General features: G+C 45.3%; 1 protein-coding gene across 1 annotated transcript in view; it reads right to left on the reverse strand.

Moving 5' to 3' along the window:
- Window positions 1-19,702, reverse strand: part of LOC119435954 (protein fantom-like) — a 77,684-nt gene that overhangs the window by 48,642 nt on the left and 9,340 nt on the right. Inside the window, exons 10-14 of the mRNA XM_049672980.1 lie at window positions 4,911-5,057; window positions 4,189-4,262; window positions 3,341-3,483; window positions 2,983-3,089; window positions 1,858-1,974 (exon numbers count right to left, since the gene is read on the reverse strand). Coding sequence (XP_049528937.1) covers window positions 1,858-1,974; window positions 2,983-3,089; window positions 3,341-3,483; window positions 4,189-4,262; window positions 4,911-5,057 — 588 coding nt within the window. The remainder of the gene's footprint in view (window positions 1-1,857; window positions 1,975-2,982; window positions 3,090-3,340; window positions 3,484-4,188; window positions 4,263-4,910; window positions 5,058-19,702) is intronic.

Here is a 19,702-nt window from a genome sequence, read left to right on the forward strand (position 1 = left end):
CAAGAGAGTGAGGATCGGCGCAAAGCTCCTCCCTGATGTGACGTGGCTGTTGCATGCGGCGTTTAGTCTGACAACAGGACGGAGGCATAGGCAAAGATGATAACTGTCCCCTCTCGGCTGGCAAAATCAAGGTATGACAGCGTGGTGTCACCATTACACACGCGCACTGCCCTCCCGCTTCTCCGCTCGCGCCATTATCTCGGCATGGCAGCTTCCGCCATCGTTACAGGCTGCGTAGTCGCATGTTACGACAGTGGTTTCGGGTTCTTCGATTTTTTTTTTCATTTCACCAGCCGTAAGGGGAAGGGGGGCAGTTATTATCTTTGCCAATGCCTCCGCCCTGTTGTCAGACTAAACGCCGCACGCAACAGCCGCGTCACATAAGGAAGGAGCTTTGTGCCGATCCTAACTCTCTTGCATGCGTAATCATGCGAACGACAATTAAAATTTGGAGTTGGATATCTCGGAGCACAGACACACTAGAATTCTTTTAACTGATACTGTGTAGAAACATGACTGCCTCTAACTTTTCGATAAAAACATACCCACTTACTGCAGTCAACAAAGCGTTTATTCAATTTTAGTTAATTGGGCTGCTGACAGTGATAATTATCGTCTCACTTTGTCCCCCCCTGGCCACATAACTTATTTGGACAGGTGGTCTTCGCGTAACTCCCAGCGCCTAACTTTAAAAAAACCATAAAGCTTAATTTTGAACACCCTGTATATATACAGGACAAACACACATCCCAATCACATTATTTGTACCTTGTTAAAGCTGAAAATTTCTGTCAAACTCATTGGAAGTCTCATTAACTGGAATTTCCACCATATGTTATCAAGCGCAAAAAATTGCACTTTATTAAGTGCAAAGTTATGCATAAGAAAAGTACTACTAAAGCTTTTCCTCTAGGACCAACAAAACTGCTCTGGTAGTCATCATAAATAAATAGATACTTGTGTTGCAAAAGTTTTGTTTACGCTTGTTTTTGTTTATGTTTCATGTTCTTAGTAATCTTTGCAGTGCAAGTACCTGCATAGTTCCTCCAGGCAAGCTGAATTACAGCCAAGTGTCACTGTGAAATGTAGGGAAAAAGTTCATGACAACTAGTTTAATTAGACAGCAATCTCGTGCTAGCCCCAGTCACCGAAAACAAAAAAAAAGGCATTAATGTGTTTTTCCTACTTTAATGTCAGAGCAATTACCACTCTGTGAATGCCGAATTCTGATAGCAATATAACTCAATTTTTGTGTAAAGCTACTAGTCAAAATTTTTTTGAATTGCCAGCAAATCACAAAAACGTTTGTCCCATGAACAATTCACACTGTCACATAAATCAAATTTACGTACTGGCCATGTTGTTAAAATCACCATCCACATACGACAATTTTAGTACTGGACAAAATAAAAAAAATCAACATCGTATGAGAAAATAAAATGTATTTATTGAAAAAACACTGAAATTTGTGAGTTTGGTACAACTTAAAATGAAATAAAGTGCACATGTTAAATTACGAATGATTACTGATGGGGATTAACATCCCAAGGTAACAAACACCTTGGCTATGAGAGATGCTATAGTGGAGTGCTTTGAATTAAATTTGACTACCTAGTCTTCTTCAATGTGCACCAAAATTCATATACACAAGTGTATTTGTGAACTACCCCAATCTACATGCAGCCACAGCACCCAAGAGTTGAAACCATGACCTTACACTCAGCAGAAGAATGCCATAACCACTTAGCCACCACAGCAGGTCCAAAGGGTTAAATACTGTTTAAAGTACGGAGGAGTGCAAAGCAGATGATATGAATGCAAACACTTATGTTAACGAGCCCAGTCACAGGTGCTAACCTTGGTATTTGGGGGGCCAGAGGGACTAAAGCCATTTATTAGCATTGCCCCAAAAGCATTTGCTGAACTTTCAGGCTGGATGATTCTATCCACTGACGAACTCTTGCGATGTGTCTCCTGGAAGGAAAAAACCGCAACAAATTAGGCCAGAACTTAGCACCACTAATTCTCTAAGTATGCAATAGCATACTTAGACTGCGATAACAGCTGCGCGCGCCTGCGCCACAGGTGATCTTGCACACTCTCATTTATCAAATAGATGTTTCTATACCTCGTATCCCTTATAAACTGGCGATTTCATGCACATTGTGATGTGCTCGCATACACTCAACACACACCGAGTTTTTGGCACCTATAAAGCTATAAAAAAATGCATGATCGATGGTGGGACCAAACCTCTGTCTTCCAGCGCAGCAGCCCAATGCTCTAAACGTTAGGCCACCATCGCACACACGCTTCATTTATACCAAAGTTGCTCTTTGAAACGTCAGGCACGTGCATCATGTGCCAGTTTCTTGCATTCTTCCTTCGTGACAGCTAGTGCTTCGAGATGCCGTGTTAGACTTCATTTCCTACAGGATCAGTCCACGTTTTTTGCTTCAAACGGATACCTACAAAGTATGTGAGGTCTGCCTATAATGCCATCACATTAAAGAATGTTATCTGAAAAATTTGATGCTCTTAAAAAAAGTTCCCTACTTTAAGCATTCAGTCTGTTTTCAACTCATAGTTTGTCAGTACGCACATAACTGTCTAGTGCAGCAATGCAGCCACTGTTGAGAGAACAAAATACAACACTAGGAAGCACAAAACTATTGCACATTTAGTTCAGAAGTATGAAACATGACATCAACAGGGAGATTGGTAATTGATTTCACACATGCTGATTTGCCAGAAGAAATGTACTGTTTACCAGTGCATACACACAGATTTGCACTCACATATATTTGCCATAATGAAGCTGCTTATCAATCCTAAATATTCAAACAAACTGCAGGTAACTCTCTAGCTTCAATTTAAACACACGCTGACTTAAATTCTTCTAGTCTATTATCACATAGTTTTGTCGAGCCGCTCTCTTAAGCAAGAACTACACAGCCCAGTAACACAAATTTTTAAACTCACCTTCTGAAGGTCCTGCAAGTCCTTCTCAACATTCTCTAGCTTGGCTGTTACCTCTGCATGTGCCTTCTCAAGATTTCCATGTTCTTCCTGGAGACTCCGGTACAGCTCTGCAGTCAGTTATGCAAACAGAGTGAACTTTTGAGAGCACTCAATAGAGAAGCATGTAACAAAATTCTATCTTATGGTAAGGAAACAGCCTTTCAGGCAAAAGGAATAAGTTATGAACAGCAAGTAACCCAATTCTCTTTCGTACATGGCACTGCAAGAGGTTGCTAGCTTCACATCTGTGTGCACTACTAACTACAGCAGACCAAACCCACCACATTGGGCCATTTTACATTTTGCTGGAGTCACTTACCGATTCTTTCTGCCAGCTCTTTTTCAAGCACTGCTTTTTCATCATTGTCGGACTTGATAATCGCTTCTAGCTGCGTAATCTGCAACTTGAGGGTCCCAGCCTCTTCGTGCCACTTATTTTCATCCACATCACTCCCTTCAATGCTGAAAAAAAAAAAAAAAGATAGGCCAACACTCTAATGACCACACTGTGCCACCTACAGGACACACACCATCACCCCTGCCGTGGTTTGCTCATCTACTAACAGCATGTGCAAACTGTGGGCACGCTGAGTAGAAATAATCATAACTATGTCAAAGGGTCCCTGAAATGATTTTGACAATTGTGCACCAATGCTTTGATTTGGTAGAAGTTCTTGTGAATATGAAAAGCCAACTTTAAATGATCTGCATAAACCCTGCAATCTATAAATGAATTTAAAGATATCATGTCTTTATCGATCAAATGACACATCTCCATGCATTTTCTCCTACCCCTGCCACATCTATGTTTATAAGTTAAATATGGTTAGCTATTTTTTTTTCTACTGCATTACAAGACTAGGAAAAGCTATCACAAAATATAAAACATTTACGATGAGCTTTTCGATGAATGTGACACCAACAATTAGTCATGTGTATTGTTGTTCACAAATAAAAATTTTCTGCAAGAACAAATCACATTATTGTCCACATTGCAGCTGTACAAATGGCGGCTTTAGCCAATTATGTGATTTATTTTACAGTTCTTAAACCTCAAGTTCAACAGTCAGAATAGTTACTGAAAAATTATACACTAGAGTAAGCATTATCAGACTAGGAAGCTGATGGATATCAACAAAGAAGCTCTTCAAAGTTTAATTTCCCTACCTGTTGAGAAGCTGTTCATTAGCAGTTTTCAATATTTCATTCTCCCGTTGAAGATCAGCAAGCCTTTGTTCAAGCTGGTGGGAAAAAGAGCAATTTTAAATGCAGTGAGTCACATTCAGTCAGTTTTATTCGAATAAGGCAAATTTTATTCGCTTCGACGAATCAAGTATGCTTCATTGTTTTTGGGAGCCAATAATTTACAATTTAATCACAACAACAAAAGTTACACAGGATGGGACAAATATTATGATAATAATTCACGAGGCAGCATAAAAAATATGTACTTTCAAAGCGTAGTAATCCTTTGTTGCCATAAAATCCAGAAGTAAAAACTGTAAAATTCTCAACAGTGCGTGTGGGTGAATATTTGAACAGACAACTGCTGGCTATCTTTTCATTATGGCTCATACACACATTACGCAAGAGCCTCTTCTTGCTGCACCATGTATTGAGTGGTCTGATATACTGAGGGCATTGGTATATATAAATGGTATTCTTTTGACACAGCAATGTTTTAAGCATTATGATGTCACTTTCTATGGCAGACATCTTATTGATGCCCTACTATTGGCTGTTATGACAAACAATCAACATTACACATGATATACATAAACTCAGTGGCACAGAATAAAAAAGCAAACGGAAAAAGAAACAAAGTTCCCAAGGGCAATAACTGCTCAATTATAAAATTTACAACTGAAAGGCATGGTCAAAATGCCTACCTCTGCAAGAGTCTTTTGCATAGCCTCGCAAGCACTCAATTTCTCTTCAAGCTGAAGATTTTTTGCTTGCTCTGTTCTCAGTTGGGATGTCAGTTGATCTACCTCTCCCAACAAGCTGCTGTTGTGAGCACTCACTCTCTCCATTTTCTAGGAACAAAAGTGACATAAAATACAACTGACTAGAAGTAAAAAATGTTTCCAGTCTGCTGAAACATAAAAACTCGGCAGAATATTAAACTTAATGCAAGTACAGCAACTCGAAACTGCTGGCTGTATGAGGCTGTGCTGAAGCCTCAAAAACACATTGATAGAAAGACATCAGAGACATTTCAAGCCAGCTTCTAATCCTCAACAACACACTCAAACACAGGTGAGCCTTTAAGTGATTACTCAGAGGCTGCTTAACCGTTTCACTGCCAATCCCGGGGCACCCATCCTCGCACAACCCCTGCCCCCACCCGAGTACACTCCTTTTGTTTTCAGCGCATTTCCTGCCTTTCCAGAAGCAACTCATTAAGCAAGTACATTTGATACCTGTTGTGCCATTTATGGAGAGATCATCTAAACACACAAAAAACTTTTAAGTTATATTTCTGACTGCAGGTGGAGCAAATGTCTCAGTACTCCGTCGCTCTGTAACAACAGGGCAGCCATGGCGAAACAGTGTGGCAGGCTAGTCCACACTTTGACAGATGAATAGACTTGCGAGCTGTTCATTAATTTTGAATCGGAAAAAAACGACAACGGACAACCAGTTTTTATGCAACATAAAACGTTCCCTAAACCAACCATGAAAAAAAAAAAAAAAATCCCGACTGGAGCTGAACATTAGACAGGCAGCCATCTGTGCCAGTGTGGCAGGTAAAAAAATTAAATTATGGGGTTTTACGTGCCAAAACCAGTTCTGATTATGAGGCACGCCGTAGTGGGGGACTCCGGAAATTTGGACCACCTGGGGTTCTTTAACGTGCACCTAAATCTAAGTACACGGGTGTTTTCGCATTTCGCCCCCATCGAAATGCGGCCGCCGTGGCCGGGATTCGATCCCGCGACCTCGTGCTCAGCAGTCCAACACCATAGCCACTGAGCAACCACGGCGGGTCCAGTGTGGCAGGTACATCCATCCGGTCTTTATTACCTGTTCACAAATACTGAAATGGGAGAAAGTGATGACAAAAAACCTGCTCCTAGGTAGCATGAAACGTCTACTGAACCAACTCGTGAAAAAAACTACGGCATAAGCTGAGGAGTAGTCGGGGGAAAAAAAAAGCAGTCAAAGGGTTAAGGCCCAAAGTAAAGAGTGCACCTATAGAAAAAAAAAAAAGAGAAGAAAAAGGTGAGAAACTCACACTCGTGCCACATGTGTAGCAAGTCAGAATGGCACTAAACAGTGCTGTAGTGCAGCAGGTGAGACAAGGGTCATGAAGGCATAGCTCTCATTGTGCATTCAATAATCTCATTGCAACTGAAACAAAATAGGTGCATTAAAATGCAGAAGCAAAACATAATATACAAGGCTGAGAAATATTGTCAGAATAACAGTGGGTAAAGACAAAAATAAAGACAGGGTGCTAAGGCAGTAAAAGCAGCAATTATTAATGCTAAGCTTATACTAATTTTCAAGTGTTGACGCAGTGCTCTTTCATCCATTTCTCTTCCTCATCAGCTCAGGGTGGAGCTTGGAAAGCTATGTATCGGGTTGGTGCAAAAGCCATTTCCGTTCTCAACAAAATTCTATATAAATTTTTCTGCATTTAGAAGAACCATTGTTTGGTGGCATTTGTGTAGGGGGCCACCACAGTGAATCTTGCTACCAGTTGATAATCCTTGAACCTGAAAAGATGGCCTCCCAGCTTCCAGTTAAAAATGAGTTACTTAACAACACCATCCTTTGGCTGCTGTTCTACAGTGAGAGCAGTGCAATCCCATTATCATTTACAACAGAGGTTGAACAATTTATCAAACAAAAGTGCACAAAACTGTGTCTAAAATTTTTAGTGTGGCAACTACAATATAAGAAACATCATTTCGCATACCCAACTGAAGTTTATTTAGGCGACTTGCTGCAACTAGTAGAGCGAAACCAATGTCTGACCATATAAAATATTGCAATTTCACTTTGGTGCGAACATTCCATTAGCGCTGGATGTCTGCACACAAATGACAAGGTAGCCACCCTTACATGCTGGATCAACCGAAAACTGTCTCCACAGCAAGAGTCGGCAAAGAACATTGTCTGGCTGGCTGGAGCCTGGCTTCATTTCAGAGTGACACAAGATAGTAGTAAGTGAGGCCTATGTACACTTGATTGCAACCACCAGTAGATTGAGTGGGAAACTGGCAGAATCAGAGCCAGGACTACAAACGCTTTGAAGAAGGTCCATGCTCAGTGTTTGGTAGGATGCAGAAGGTGCAGTGCTGATAGAGATTCTCTCATGGGACCTCACATTAACTCCTGCTTACTACTACAACCTGCTACAGCACCTCTGTGAAGAAATTATTTTCCTTAAAATAAAAAAAAGGAAGGAAAGAAAGAAAAAAAAAATGTGCCACGACTGGTTAAACAGTGTGCCAAATTTTTTTTAAAATCTGGGATGGGAGGATTCGATTTGCCTGCCATAGTCCCTAGACTGTGCCATTTGATCCCTTATTTTGACCTCTGCAGCCCATCCCTGCAGTCAACAAGTACATTGAAGTGAAAGCTCTTGAGTACAACATTTTCAAGTTCTTCAACTCGCAGCCTCTACAGTTTTCTGCAGTGGAATCTACAGTCTCTCTACACTTTAGTAAGAGGTTGTGAAAAATTGTGGTCTTAAGTTGACTGAAAATGAAAATTACTTCTGCACTAATCCAATAAATAACTGCCCTGGCATTTCTTAGACCAGACAAAACATAGGTAAAAATACATACAGTGACATAGTAAGCACCAAACATCATGAGTCAATTCAAGAATGCATTTCCATGACTTCTGAGCTAGCTATCTTCAGAATCAAGTTAATTAATTTCATCATAGCTGGTCAAGTGCAACAGCGAGTAAACCCCTCAGAAGCTGTTGCAATTATAGCAATAAACCAATTTCACGAAAACTACAAGAGTGAACAAAAAGGTGCCACAGTAGACAATGTGGGAACTGCTGTATAATATCAAGCATTCACCAAAATAATGAAAATGTGCACGAAGTAGTGATCAGCATCATACACATCAGTGGGATTAATAGCAAGTTGACTACTAGGTTGCTGAACTTGGCTTCACGTGGAAAGCACAAGTTGCATCATTATAAATAGCATGGCAATAGCAAATAAAAATGTTTACCAGTGTAAATAATTCCTATAGCATCACAGTGCTGATCTCTTCAGGAAGCACAAATATCATGGCTACTGCTTTAGCAGAATGGAAGCCTGGGCTAGTTGGTTTGATGTTTTGAATGGTAAAGCAGTGTAAAAGACATCAACAAAGGAAATACTTTTTTTAGACGCTGACTGACAATTTTCCTTTACTTGCTCACATGTGCGTGTATATTGCAGTGATGCTACTGCGGACTTCGGATTTGGAGCAATTTTTGGAGCATCAGAAATTTCATTTTGGAGCACTTTGGAGCAGGCAATTTGGCATTTGGGAGCAGCTTGGAGCAGCTGATTTTTCACATCCTGAAGTATTTCAAAAAGTGTACATACGACACACAAATTGATATCGTGGCATATATTGCTAGTTTTCCCAGATGTCATTCCGTATATCCATAAACAGAAATGATGGACACATTGGCGGCATGCAGTTATTATAATCACATGTCATGCTGCGCTTCAAACAAGCGACAGTAGAACCCCGCTGTTACGTTCCCGGGCGCTGCGTCTTCCCGGCTGTTAAGCTCCCATAGTACCCAATGCATTGGTAGCACCACTGTTGCGTCGCAAATGTGAGACCGTTCCCGCATCATGTGGCCTCTCGGCTGCTGTGCCTTTGTTCTGCGTTTTTCAAGTTTGTATGGCATTCTTTACTGCTGCTCTACAAAGAGCATGGTGCCTGGGTTTCAAACCAAGTGAGGTGCAGAACTATGTGGGCATAAATATACAGTAGTTCTAGCGTTGTACCTGCAGACTGCCTCATTGATAGCAGTCTCTAGTGCAGTCAGTGAAGATTTTTTTTTTTTTTTGTAGAATCGACCATGTTACTGAATGAAGGCTCCCAGCAGCCTTCTGAATCATCTTCCATTGACATGGAGGTTAGGAGAGTCACTGATAGATAGGCAGCAATGCAGCTGCTAGGTGCTTTCCAGCCTGCACTTTTGTATGATGCCTCACTTCTGCAGCCAGGTGTCTGTGCCAGCCCAAGTGGTCTAGTGAGCAGAGCTCATGATGAGGTTCTCTTTATGAAGGGGTGGTAGATAGGTATTGTTACGAGATATCGTGGCATTACGATAATAGAGTCGGCACCCGATGTGCTAAGTCGCGGGTACGAGGTGCCGACGCGCGAAATGCCTGGTCGCGAATCCAAATAATAGACGCTCTGTAATCGCGCAGTCGGAGGGGCCGACGCGCGAAATGCCTAGCCGCGGGTCCGAGGAATAAACGCTCAAGGTGTCGACACTCGATGAGCGATGTGCCGACGCGCGAAATGCCTAGCCGCGGACTCGAGGAGTCGACGCTCGAGGTGCCGACGCGCGAAGTGCCTAGCCGCGGGTCCGACGAGTCGACACTCGATGAGCGATGTGCCGACGTGCGAAATGCCTAGCCACGGGCTTGAGGAGGCGACGCTCGATTAGCTTAGTCGCGCCTTCCGAGGTGCCGACGCGCGAAATGCCTAGCCGCGGGCTCGAGGAGTTGACGCTCGCAGGGCCGACGCGCGAAGTGCCTAGCCGCGGGTCCGAGGAGTCGAGACTCGTTGAGCGATGTGCCGACGCGCGAAATGCGTAGCCGCGGGCTCGAGGAGTCGATGCTCGAGGTGCTTAGTCGCGCAGACGGAGGGGCCGATGCACGAAATGCTTAGGCAAGGATCCGAGAAGCCCGCGCGCGATGTGCTTGATCGCCGAGTCGGAGACGCCTACGCGCGAAAGGCTTCCGCGTGACCGAGGATTCCGTGCCCGAAGCGAGGTCGCGAATCCGCGTCACCGATGCTCCGAATGCTTAGCCGCGGGTCTGAGACGTCTACAAAAAGCGGGATCGGCCACGCTACTGCGATGTCCACGTAGCGCCCGCTCTAATACTAGTCGAGATTACGGAAACCGCCCAGAGCTCGCGAAGAGACCGCAACAAGCGGTGCAGACGACGCCATCGCGAAGCGAGCACCGGGCCAATGGCGAACCGCGCTGGAGTCACGTGGCGGGCGCGGGCAATCGGTGGCTCCGGCACGACCTTCAATCATTTGCTTTTTGTGTGCTTGTTTCTCTATGGAGGAGATAGCTGAAGGGGCAAATTTGAAGACGGAGAAATGCGCTTTCCAACGAGTCCAAGATGGTGGCGCTCGGCTGCGCCGTTCCGGAGATATCGTGGCTTGAAAAACGCCGTTTTTTCGCGATTTCCGCGAAATTTTTCGGCACCTTGGCTGATACAACAATTTTTTTAGAGCACTTCTACTTGGTTTTCAGCGATGATATTTCGGAATCCGATAAAATAAGAGTTACAGAAATTGAAAATGTGATTTTCAAAAAATCGATTTTTTAGCCATTTTTCGCGATGCGAAAGCCGCGGCCCCCCCTTAATCGGGACGCACGCGCTAGTGCTGTTTAGTCTCCTGTTCGCAACTAAGGCTAGCCCTATCATCGCGTTGCACGTTTTAATTCCCCGTTGCTGCAATTGTCGGCGATAGACGCCGCCAAATCCGAGACTGTTTGGCGCAGTTGGGCGCAATTTTCGTCGATTGTATCAGGATGGCGCAGTAAATCCCATTTGGCGCACTTTGGCGCAGTTGGCGCAGGAGTGGAATCACTGATATTGTCACGAGAGAAAAGCAACAGTGTTGAGAAGGACGACGAAGATGAAGAAGAAGAGCAGCTAGAGAGTTTTGCACTTGTGATGTGATGTGCCCGTAGCAATATATATACCACAGCACAAATAAACATAAAAGGTATAAAAGCACAACCATATAAACAGAATATCGAATGATATCTTTCAAACCAGAATGGAAATTCTGAGTTATTTTTCTCTGCCCAGGAAATGGCATTCATAATCGGAAAGGGCGATGGACGGCGTGCTTACGCACTTGTTACACAATGATTCAATTCTATGCAAGTTTATTACATATACAAAAATGATACACAGTTGTGCATATACAGAAGGAGGTCCCAAGGTTTAATCACCATTGGTGGGACCTCCTGTGCAAGCAAAACGACTAAAACTACAAAGTAAAAAAGCAATGCAAACGAATGAGCGCATATATATTACAAAAGAAAAATACATATATATAAGTGTATCAATAACGTTTACTGATAGGATTCTCCTGGCTTCAGAAATGAGTCGGTGCCTGTATCTGTCTTATGTCTTCCCTTTGTCCATGTCCTTTGTGCTGCTTTACCATTTCTAATATTGCTTGAGCACTAATTTGTTTTAAGCCTGCTTATGTTAGAGCTGAATCTACAACTATTGTATTACTTTGCACAAAAATGAATTTGTGACATTCAAACACTTACTATGATGCACATTACATGTAAGCCTATGAAAAAATAAAAAAGATCAAGTGCCAAAAGACAAGCTTTTGATGCTGTAGTGAAATAAGGATGAGAAGAGATATTTAGCGTAAACATTAAAATTGAGACAAGTTATATATTTTGGAAATATACCAGCTCAATAGTACAGTATAGACCCCTTATAACGTAACCGTTTATAGTGCAGAACTGGCTACAATGCGGCCTTTTCCAACTCCCGTTTACCCTCCCATAGAACTCCATGTATATGCATACCGCTTACAGTGCAGCCGCGTGAGACGAAATACCGGTTATAATGCGACTTCCGCGAGAAAATCTCGCCGACAAGGGCGGAAACGAGCACGCTTCTCAACAAGGTGCGTGCTGCCGGCCGGCGCATGCATTATTCAATGCAATCAAACTCTCATTAATTCGGACTTATTTGGCCGCACATCGGTTAATTTGGACTACTTTTGGAGCTCGCTGAGCGAGGAGCGCAAATGTGCGACGCGAAAGAGCAAGAACGGCACTAGCGTCCAACCGAAACGAAGCAGCGGAGTCCACATCGCCACAGCCATCAGTTGAAATCGTACGTGAATGACAGCAACGCCGGAACGCTTTGAGCCTATTTGTGTCTTTAAAGCCTGTATTCTTGCATTTACCGCCGCGAATAACACCGCGTTGGCCGCGGGCTTTCGTAACTGCGTAGCCGTCATCCACGATCGCGTCGATAGCGGCCGCGGTTTTCTCCACAGCTGCTGCGGCGAACAGTAGTTTCGTTTTTACTCGGTACGCGCGTCGGCCGCGTGCCTAAAAAACTGCCGCTATCTATTCGATCAATGATCGAATAGATAGCGAGCGCAATTTCGACGGCCAGTTGTTGCAGCGACTGGACGACTCGGTGCGTGCGTCGGGTGCGTGCCTTCAGCACCGCAAAGTTGCCGTTCATAATCGCGTCAATAGCGGTCACGTTTTTTTCCACAGCGGTTACAGCAAACAGTTGTTTCGTTTTGACTCGGTGCAAAGCTGTCGAGCTTGAAGAGCACCGGCTACATTGCGATTATGTTTTTGCCAGCACACTGGCGAAAACGTAATCGCAATGTGCACGCGATAGTACAAAGCGTACATGCTTGGTCTATATGTTTTGCATACGTGCAGGGCTTGAAAATCGTTGTTTTGGTTATAGTGCGGTACCGCTTATAGTGCAGATATTCGCGACTCCGGCGACTTACGTTATAAGCGGTTTACACTGTACATCAGAATTATGAAGCTATGGTTTTGTTCAAGTCCACATTAATGTCTGCATCATACCTATTAATGTAAGAGCGACTCATGCGAAATTGTCTAATGCAAGGTTATGCCAGCAATAGGTTAAAACATCAAAGCCCCTATTTGAAATGACTAACATCCTATTCACTTTGGATGCAATAAATATAGTAGACTCTTGTTAAGACCCAGCTAAGCCAAATTTTCAAATGTGAGGTACAATGTGTGAACATTTGGTTGGTTTCCAATGGTCCAATGCAAAAAAATTCACTCAACAAGAACCACTAAATCAGTAAAGCTGAACTTACGCAGCCTCCACTCGGCTAAACAAACTTATAGGAGGCAACTCTCATGCTACACGAGAAGCAAATGGTGTTTCTGTTGACATAAGCAGCTATGCCAGCATCAATGACAATGTGGAAAGCTGCAAGGCTGACACTACATAGAAACAATAATTGAGGAGGTCCTCAATGTGCCTCTGAATGTTGGTAATTAGGTAAGGCAACTGCCCAGGAGCCACAAGAGCCAGCTTCAAACATAATGGAGCTGATGAGGTGTTGACTAAATTGGTGCATTTTTTTCAACAAACTGAGAGCACTGAAGAATTTTTGAGCAAGCTAGGTGAAATACACCAACTTTTGTGACAATGCACAGAACCAGCAAGCGTCAATTATTCCATTGCTTAAAGAAATACTTTGTATCGTGTAAATCCAAAAATGTATCCTTTTACGTATGTCTTTTGGTTTTAATGCTGTTTCATTTAGTGCTTTGTGTCGTGGATACTTAGGCACACCAGGAATAGCCTGGTTTTCGATTTTGTAGATCCCTTTTGATAAAGGGTCCCTGAAACACTTTTCTAACAAGTCATAAAATGGCTTTGCTAATAAAGGACGTCACCTCACAAATCTCCTGCCACAAAAATTTTTCGAATCCTTCAAACAATAGCGGAGTTAGAGGCACTTATTGCGCCAATGCTCGGCTTTCTCTCTTCTTTCAGCTCCACTAGCTCCCTGGAAGCTACCCAGGGGGGATGGCAAGAGGGCAAGGCTCTGCCCAAAAGTTGGGCATTTTAGTTTTTTCTTTACGACGCTACTTCCAGTTCAGGTGTACGCGACGCTCTCTCAACGCGAGATGGGAGCTCGGACTGCCTCATGTCACTTATGCCCCTGGAGCAGCATCACCCACAGAGACCAATCAGAGCATGCGGTTGTAAGTGGCCAGACGGTTCGTCACAGCAACCCGTGGTGGCCACAGTACAGCAAGCCGGTGCGATCTCCGAGGTCACGCACAGCAAACACAGCTACACGCCCCTGTTGTGTGTAGACCGAAAGCTCAAAGATTAAATACCGTTTTTGGGCTTTTTGAGATTGCAGACAGTGGCGCACCGACGGGGGGGGGATTCGGGGGTTGTAACCCCCCCTGAGGCAGACTTAACCCCCCCCCCCTTTTGTTTAACCCCTTTTCTTTCCTTACGCATTTGAGTGCTGCAACTAAGATGTAAGACGCGAAATCGTCTGCACACTCGCAAAAAGCTCATTTTTTTGACAATTTCCCGTGAATAAATCAAAATTAGTGTTGTTTAGATGGTATTGGCAAACTGTCAACCCCCCCCCCCCCCTGGCAGAGATCCTGGGTGCGCTACTGATTGCAGACATATATATATATATTTTTTTTTCATTTATTTAACTAAAAATTAACTATAACAGTATTTACTGAGAATGTTCATGCAATCACGAAATCCGTCAATACCGGTTGGTTGGCTGTTTGGCTGCTTGCGATGTAGATGCTGAAGACATTGCGAAGGAGAGAGCAAGCAATTTTGTACTGTTTTTGATACGAGATTGTAAATTCCCAGTTGCATGCAGGGGAATAATAATTGGCTTCCATGTTCACAGGAACCCCTTCTACAGATTGGCAGCATTTTCCTACTCTGTTCAAAAAGTGTTTCAGGGCCCCATAAGGCAAGGTTCTGGTAAGGCGAACAGATTTTCACAGTCCCTTCAAGTTCATTTTAAAAGAAGCCTACTGGGCCGCGATTTTTGTAGCGATGCCTTATGACTTATTCTATACTAGTCTTATCATCCACCGCTCAGGGCCGGCTGATCCCGTTGATAACACAAGCAGACCGTCTCTCTGACCACTGACGACGCGCGATAAGTGTGAAAAGGCATTATTACTGTAAAGGCATCGCTACAAAATACCGGCCCTGTATTGTACTTGGGTGCAACTTCAATTTTTCCAATGAAGGGTAACATTTTTGGCCAAAAACCAGTTCACCCTTATCATAGTAATATAATATATTATAGATCACCCTTATTCATAGCAATATAGAAGCAGGTACGTTTCACTTTACAGTATAGACCACTTATAACGTAACCGCTTATAGTGCAGGACCAGATATAATACGGTCTTTTCAGACTGTCGTTAATTTTCCTATAGCACTTTATGTATACGCCTATCACTTATAGTGCAGTTGGGGCACACGAAATACCGGTGTGATGTGTGGTGCGCGACGGTGATATTTTTGGTGTGCGACAAGGTGCAGTGCATTCAAACAAGAAGCAGACGACAAGGAGAGCGCACGCCAAGGCGAATTCCATGCTGATGGAAAACGACAACGCCGAAGACCGTCGGGCGCGTGAACACGCGACGCAAGGAACAAAACAAAGAAAAAAGGCATCCAATCGCAAAAGACCTCGGAGCTTCAAGCAGCCAATGAATAAATGACAAATCGGCCAGAGTGGCAGAAAAGCGGGCCGCGCTGGCAATAGGAAAAAGAGTTCCAGAAGCGGCACCAGGAGAAGGTCGGCCACCGGACCGGGGGTTGAAGACGGCCGTTGGGTTCCGGACCCGAGCCACCAGGACTTCACCCGGCCGGGGCCTCCTGCCAACCCGTTCCTGGGCGTCGCCACTTTGCCCGATCGTCTACTGCTGCCCGAGGCCGGCAAGCGTCTGCGCCCGTGGGCAGAACGTGAGCTGTTGGGCTACGGGCCCGAGTTCCATGACCAGCTGCCCGGCCAGAACACCGCCACCGTCTGTCCGTGCCATCAAGCCGCCTGACTCCTCTCTCCACGCCAGAGCTGCTACGCTCTGTTAGCCCGGTCAACGATCCTATACACCGACCTTTGGTGAGATCAACGCCACTTCTCTCGTCGTCTCGTCTCCGCTTCACCGCGTCGAGACTGTAGTGCGTACTCACACCCGCAGCCTGCCCGAACTTGCCCGATATCATTAAGCGTTCTAGCCACATGTGTGTTGTATTACGAGTTCTTTTTGAGTGTTTATTTTATGGTTTTTTTTTCTCGTTTCTAGTTTTATTAAAAGTTTGTGTGTGTGTTCTGCAACAAACGGCTTTGTCCACAATTGGGCTTTGTCCCCCAATTGAGGAACCGTCTTCAAAGTTAGAAAAAAGTCACGCTGCATCACAAATTAGCGTCCGCGCGACAGGACAAAGCCGTTTGTTTGGATTCTCTTGCTAATTCTAACAGTTTAAAAACATGGCTAGCACGCGAGCGCTGTTAGCTTTAGCGGAACGCATGGGGCTTGAGGGAGCGGAGCTAAAAGCGTGGTTCGCCGAGCGGCAGGCGCTAGCGCGAGAAGAACGCGCTGTGGAGCGAGAAGCGAAAAGAGATCAGATTGAGCGCGAGGCACGTGTTTTGCAGTTGCGTCTCAGGGTCGTGGAAGCTGAAAGGGCACGCTCACTGAGAGAGATTTGCGAGCTGGAGTCGTATGCAAGCTCTATTGAGCAAGCGTTTGACGCGGGCTCCAGACTCAGCAGCTCACAATCTTTGCCTATTGATTGCCCCGCACGCCGTCGCAGTCTTCTGTCAGGAAAAGGCACGCAACAAGAGGGCAGCCGAGAAGTAAACAAAGAACGGGCCAACCTAGGTCCTGACATTAACCTCAAGGAGGCTGAGGATAGCTCGGAGAACAGGGAGCAGGCAACTGCCAATGAAATCGAGGCACCCATGCGCATCTGTGCTAATAAAAGCACATTGGATAGAGAGGCTCAGATGCCTTCGGAAAGCCCAACGGACTGGGCAACGGTGCGCATTGGCAGTGACCTCGAAGAGGACACCACCAGCACAGGGGTACACTTGCGAACCAGTGCAGTTGAAAGCACATCGCATAAAGAGGCGCAGATGCCTCTAGAAAGCCCGACTGATTGGGCAAAGGCTCGCAAAGCCAATGACTTCGAAGAGCGCGAGGCGAATGATGAAATGCTCCCCCACTCTTCCGGTGTACCACTTGCGGTGGTAAGTGGCCTCAATAGGTTTGAGGACCACTCGAACAGCTCACCTCAAGTGAGGATAAGTTTGCCTGCCTGCAACCCCGAAGGCCACATAGGCCAATGTAAAATGTACATCAGTACAGAGGTCCTCGATAAGGAGATGAATACAGAGCTCCTTGGCAAAGAGTCCAATGAACACTCAAAAAAAGAAACTGAAGTCACTAATCGCGTCAGCACTTAGTGATGACGTCTGCATGCAAGGTGTAGGGGAATGCATGATCAGAAATATTAAGACAGCACAGTGCCGTTCCATTGGGGAACACAATGGGGTCATCTCACAGAGTGATCTCCTAGATGTTAACATGGTGCCTGTGCATTCCTGTTTGTGTAATGGGGAAGCCAATCGGTCGTGTCTGATATCAGCAGAAGTGAAAAGCATCTCCGCTGAGGTGCCGGGTACATGTTTGTGCGATGGGTCCCAGCTACAGGTCAGCGTGCCTAAAGTGTTCCCTACAAGATTTGTGGCCAACTGCACATATACAGAGCACATTTCGTGTGGTGCCGATGAGACCCAACTTATTACTTCCCAATCAGTTCAGCACCTAAGTCAGGTCATTCACGGGTTCTCATGTATGCGTTTCGCAAGGTGCAACAAATCGGCTCCAGAGGTTTCATCCCGAACGAAGAAGAGACACGCAGCTCGTCTCACCTGGGACGCAATTACCTAAGAAGCCGATTGAATAGCCGGTTGCCTTATCAGGATTTGACCTTGGACAGAAATGTATTGGTTGGACAGCTTAGTTATCAACTATAAGTGCTTTATTTGAAGTAGCTTTTGTGAGTGTCATGCTTTATACGCCCCATAAACATTGTATTTAACTTGTAAGGGCTTGTGCTTGTTATGAGCATTCGTGGGTGTTGTGCTTGTATGTCTCGTGAGCTTTAAGACTTGAATTTGTGTGATGGACCCACAGTGAATGTGCTATATAGAGCATAAGTGAGAAAGGTCTCGCGCACTGACTGGCAGTTTTTCCTCTGGAAAAACTTTTCCCAAAAAGGGGCTTATGTGATGTGTGGTGCGCGATGGTGATATTTTTGGTGTGCGACAAGGTGTGGTGCATTCAAACAAGAAGCAGATGACAAGGGAAGCGTGCGCCAAGGCGAATTCCATGCTGATGGAAAACGACGACGCCGAAGACCGTCCGGCGCGTGAACACGCGGCGCAAGAAACAAAACAAAGAAAAAAGGCATCCAATCACAAAAAACCACGGATCTTCAAGCAGCCAATGAATAAATGACAAATCGGCCAGAGCGGCAGAAAAGCGGGCCGCACTGGCAATAGGAAAAAGAGTTCCAGAAGCGGCACCAGGAGAAGGTCGGCCACCGAACCGGGGGTTGAAGACGGCTGTCGGGTTCCGGACCCCAGCCACCAGGACTTCACCCGGCCGGGGCCTCCTGCCAACCCGTTCCTTGGCGTCGCCACTCTGCGCGAGGCCGGCGAGCGTCTGCGCCCGTGGGCAGAACATGATCTGTCGGGCTACGGGCCAGAGTTCCACGACCAGCTGCCCGGCCAGAACGCCGCCACCGTCTGTCCGTGCCATTAAGCCGCCTGACTCCTCTCTCCACGCCAGAGCTGCTACGTTCTGTTAGCCCGGTCAACGATCCTATACACCGACCTTTGGTGAGATCAACGCCACTTCTCTCGTCGTCTCGTCTCCGCTTCACCGCGTCGAGACTGTAGTGCGTACTCACCTGCCCGAACTTGCCCGATATCATTAAGCGTTCTAGCCACATGTGTGTTGTATTATGAGTTCTTTTTGAGTGTTTATTTTATGGGGTTTTTTTTCTCGTTTCTAGTTTTATTAAAAGTTTGTGTGTGCGTTCTGCAACAAACGGCTTTGTCCTCGATTGGGTTCTGGGAGGCTCCGCCTCAGAGAACCGTCTGAAACCTTAAAACAAAAGAACCTGTCATCACAACCGGTTACAGTGCGTCTGCCTGGAAGTTCGGCAGTCAACCTAGACGGCAAACGCTCACCTCAAGCCACAAATACCGTACTTGCTCGAATTTAACGCACACTTTTTTTCCGATAAAACAGGTCCAAAAATTGCGTGCGTGTTAGAATTGAGTACGACCCTAAATCTGCGTTAACATATAGCCATTGGCATTTCAAAATGGCTGCCTCGCACACGTGTCGAGCCTAGCTACTCTCGAGCTTAGCTACCGTAGCTTCCTCCATGTGCTGGAGTACACGTGCTTAGGCAATAGTCTACCCTCTGTCTTCACGTCCTCTGGTCTGCTCTATCAGCACGAAGTGCTGCATTTAAAAGAAAAGTGATCATGTGTGCGGAGACGAACGGAAATCGGGCCGCATCACGGGCGTTCGGAGAATCCGAAACTTGCGTTCGGGACTGGCGCAAACAGAAGGAGAGGATTTTCGCCAGCAAAACAATGCAGAACGGTTTCAGTGGACCGAAGCAGGGCGTAATCTACGACGATCCACTTCGACGATATGATCGCCTTGGCCCTATCTTGAAAGCAATCTGCGAAGGGGAAAGTCTGCCACGCGTCGTGTTTTCGCCGCTTATAGGTCGCGTTGAAGAGGCGTGAATCTGCATGATAGCACGAAGGTCAGTTCGCTCGCCGCGCTTCGTGACTCGAGCATTTTGACAGTTCGTTTC

Source organism: Dermacentor silvarum, chromosome 1 (genome assembly GCF_013339745.2).
Source record: "Dermacentor silvarum isolate Dsil-2018 chromosome 1, BIME_Dsil_1.4, whole genome shotgun sequence".
Classification (NCBI taxonomy): domain Eukaryota; kingdom Metazoa; phylum Arthropoda; class Arachnida; order Ixodida; family Ixodidae; genus Dermacentor; species Dermacentor silvarum.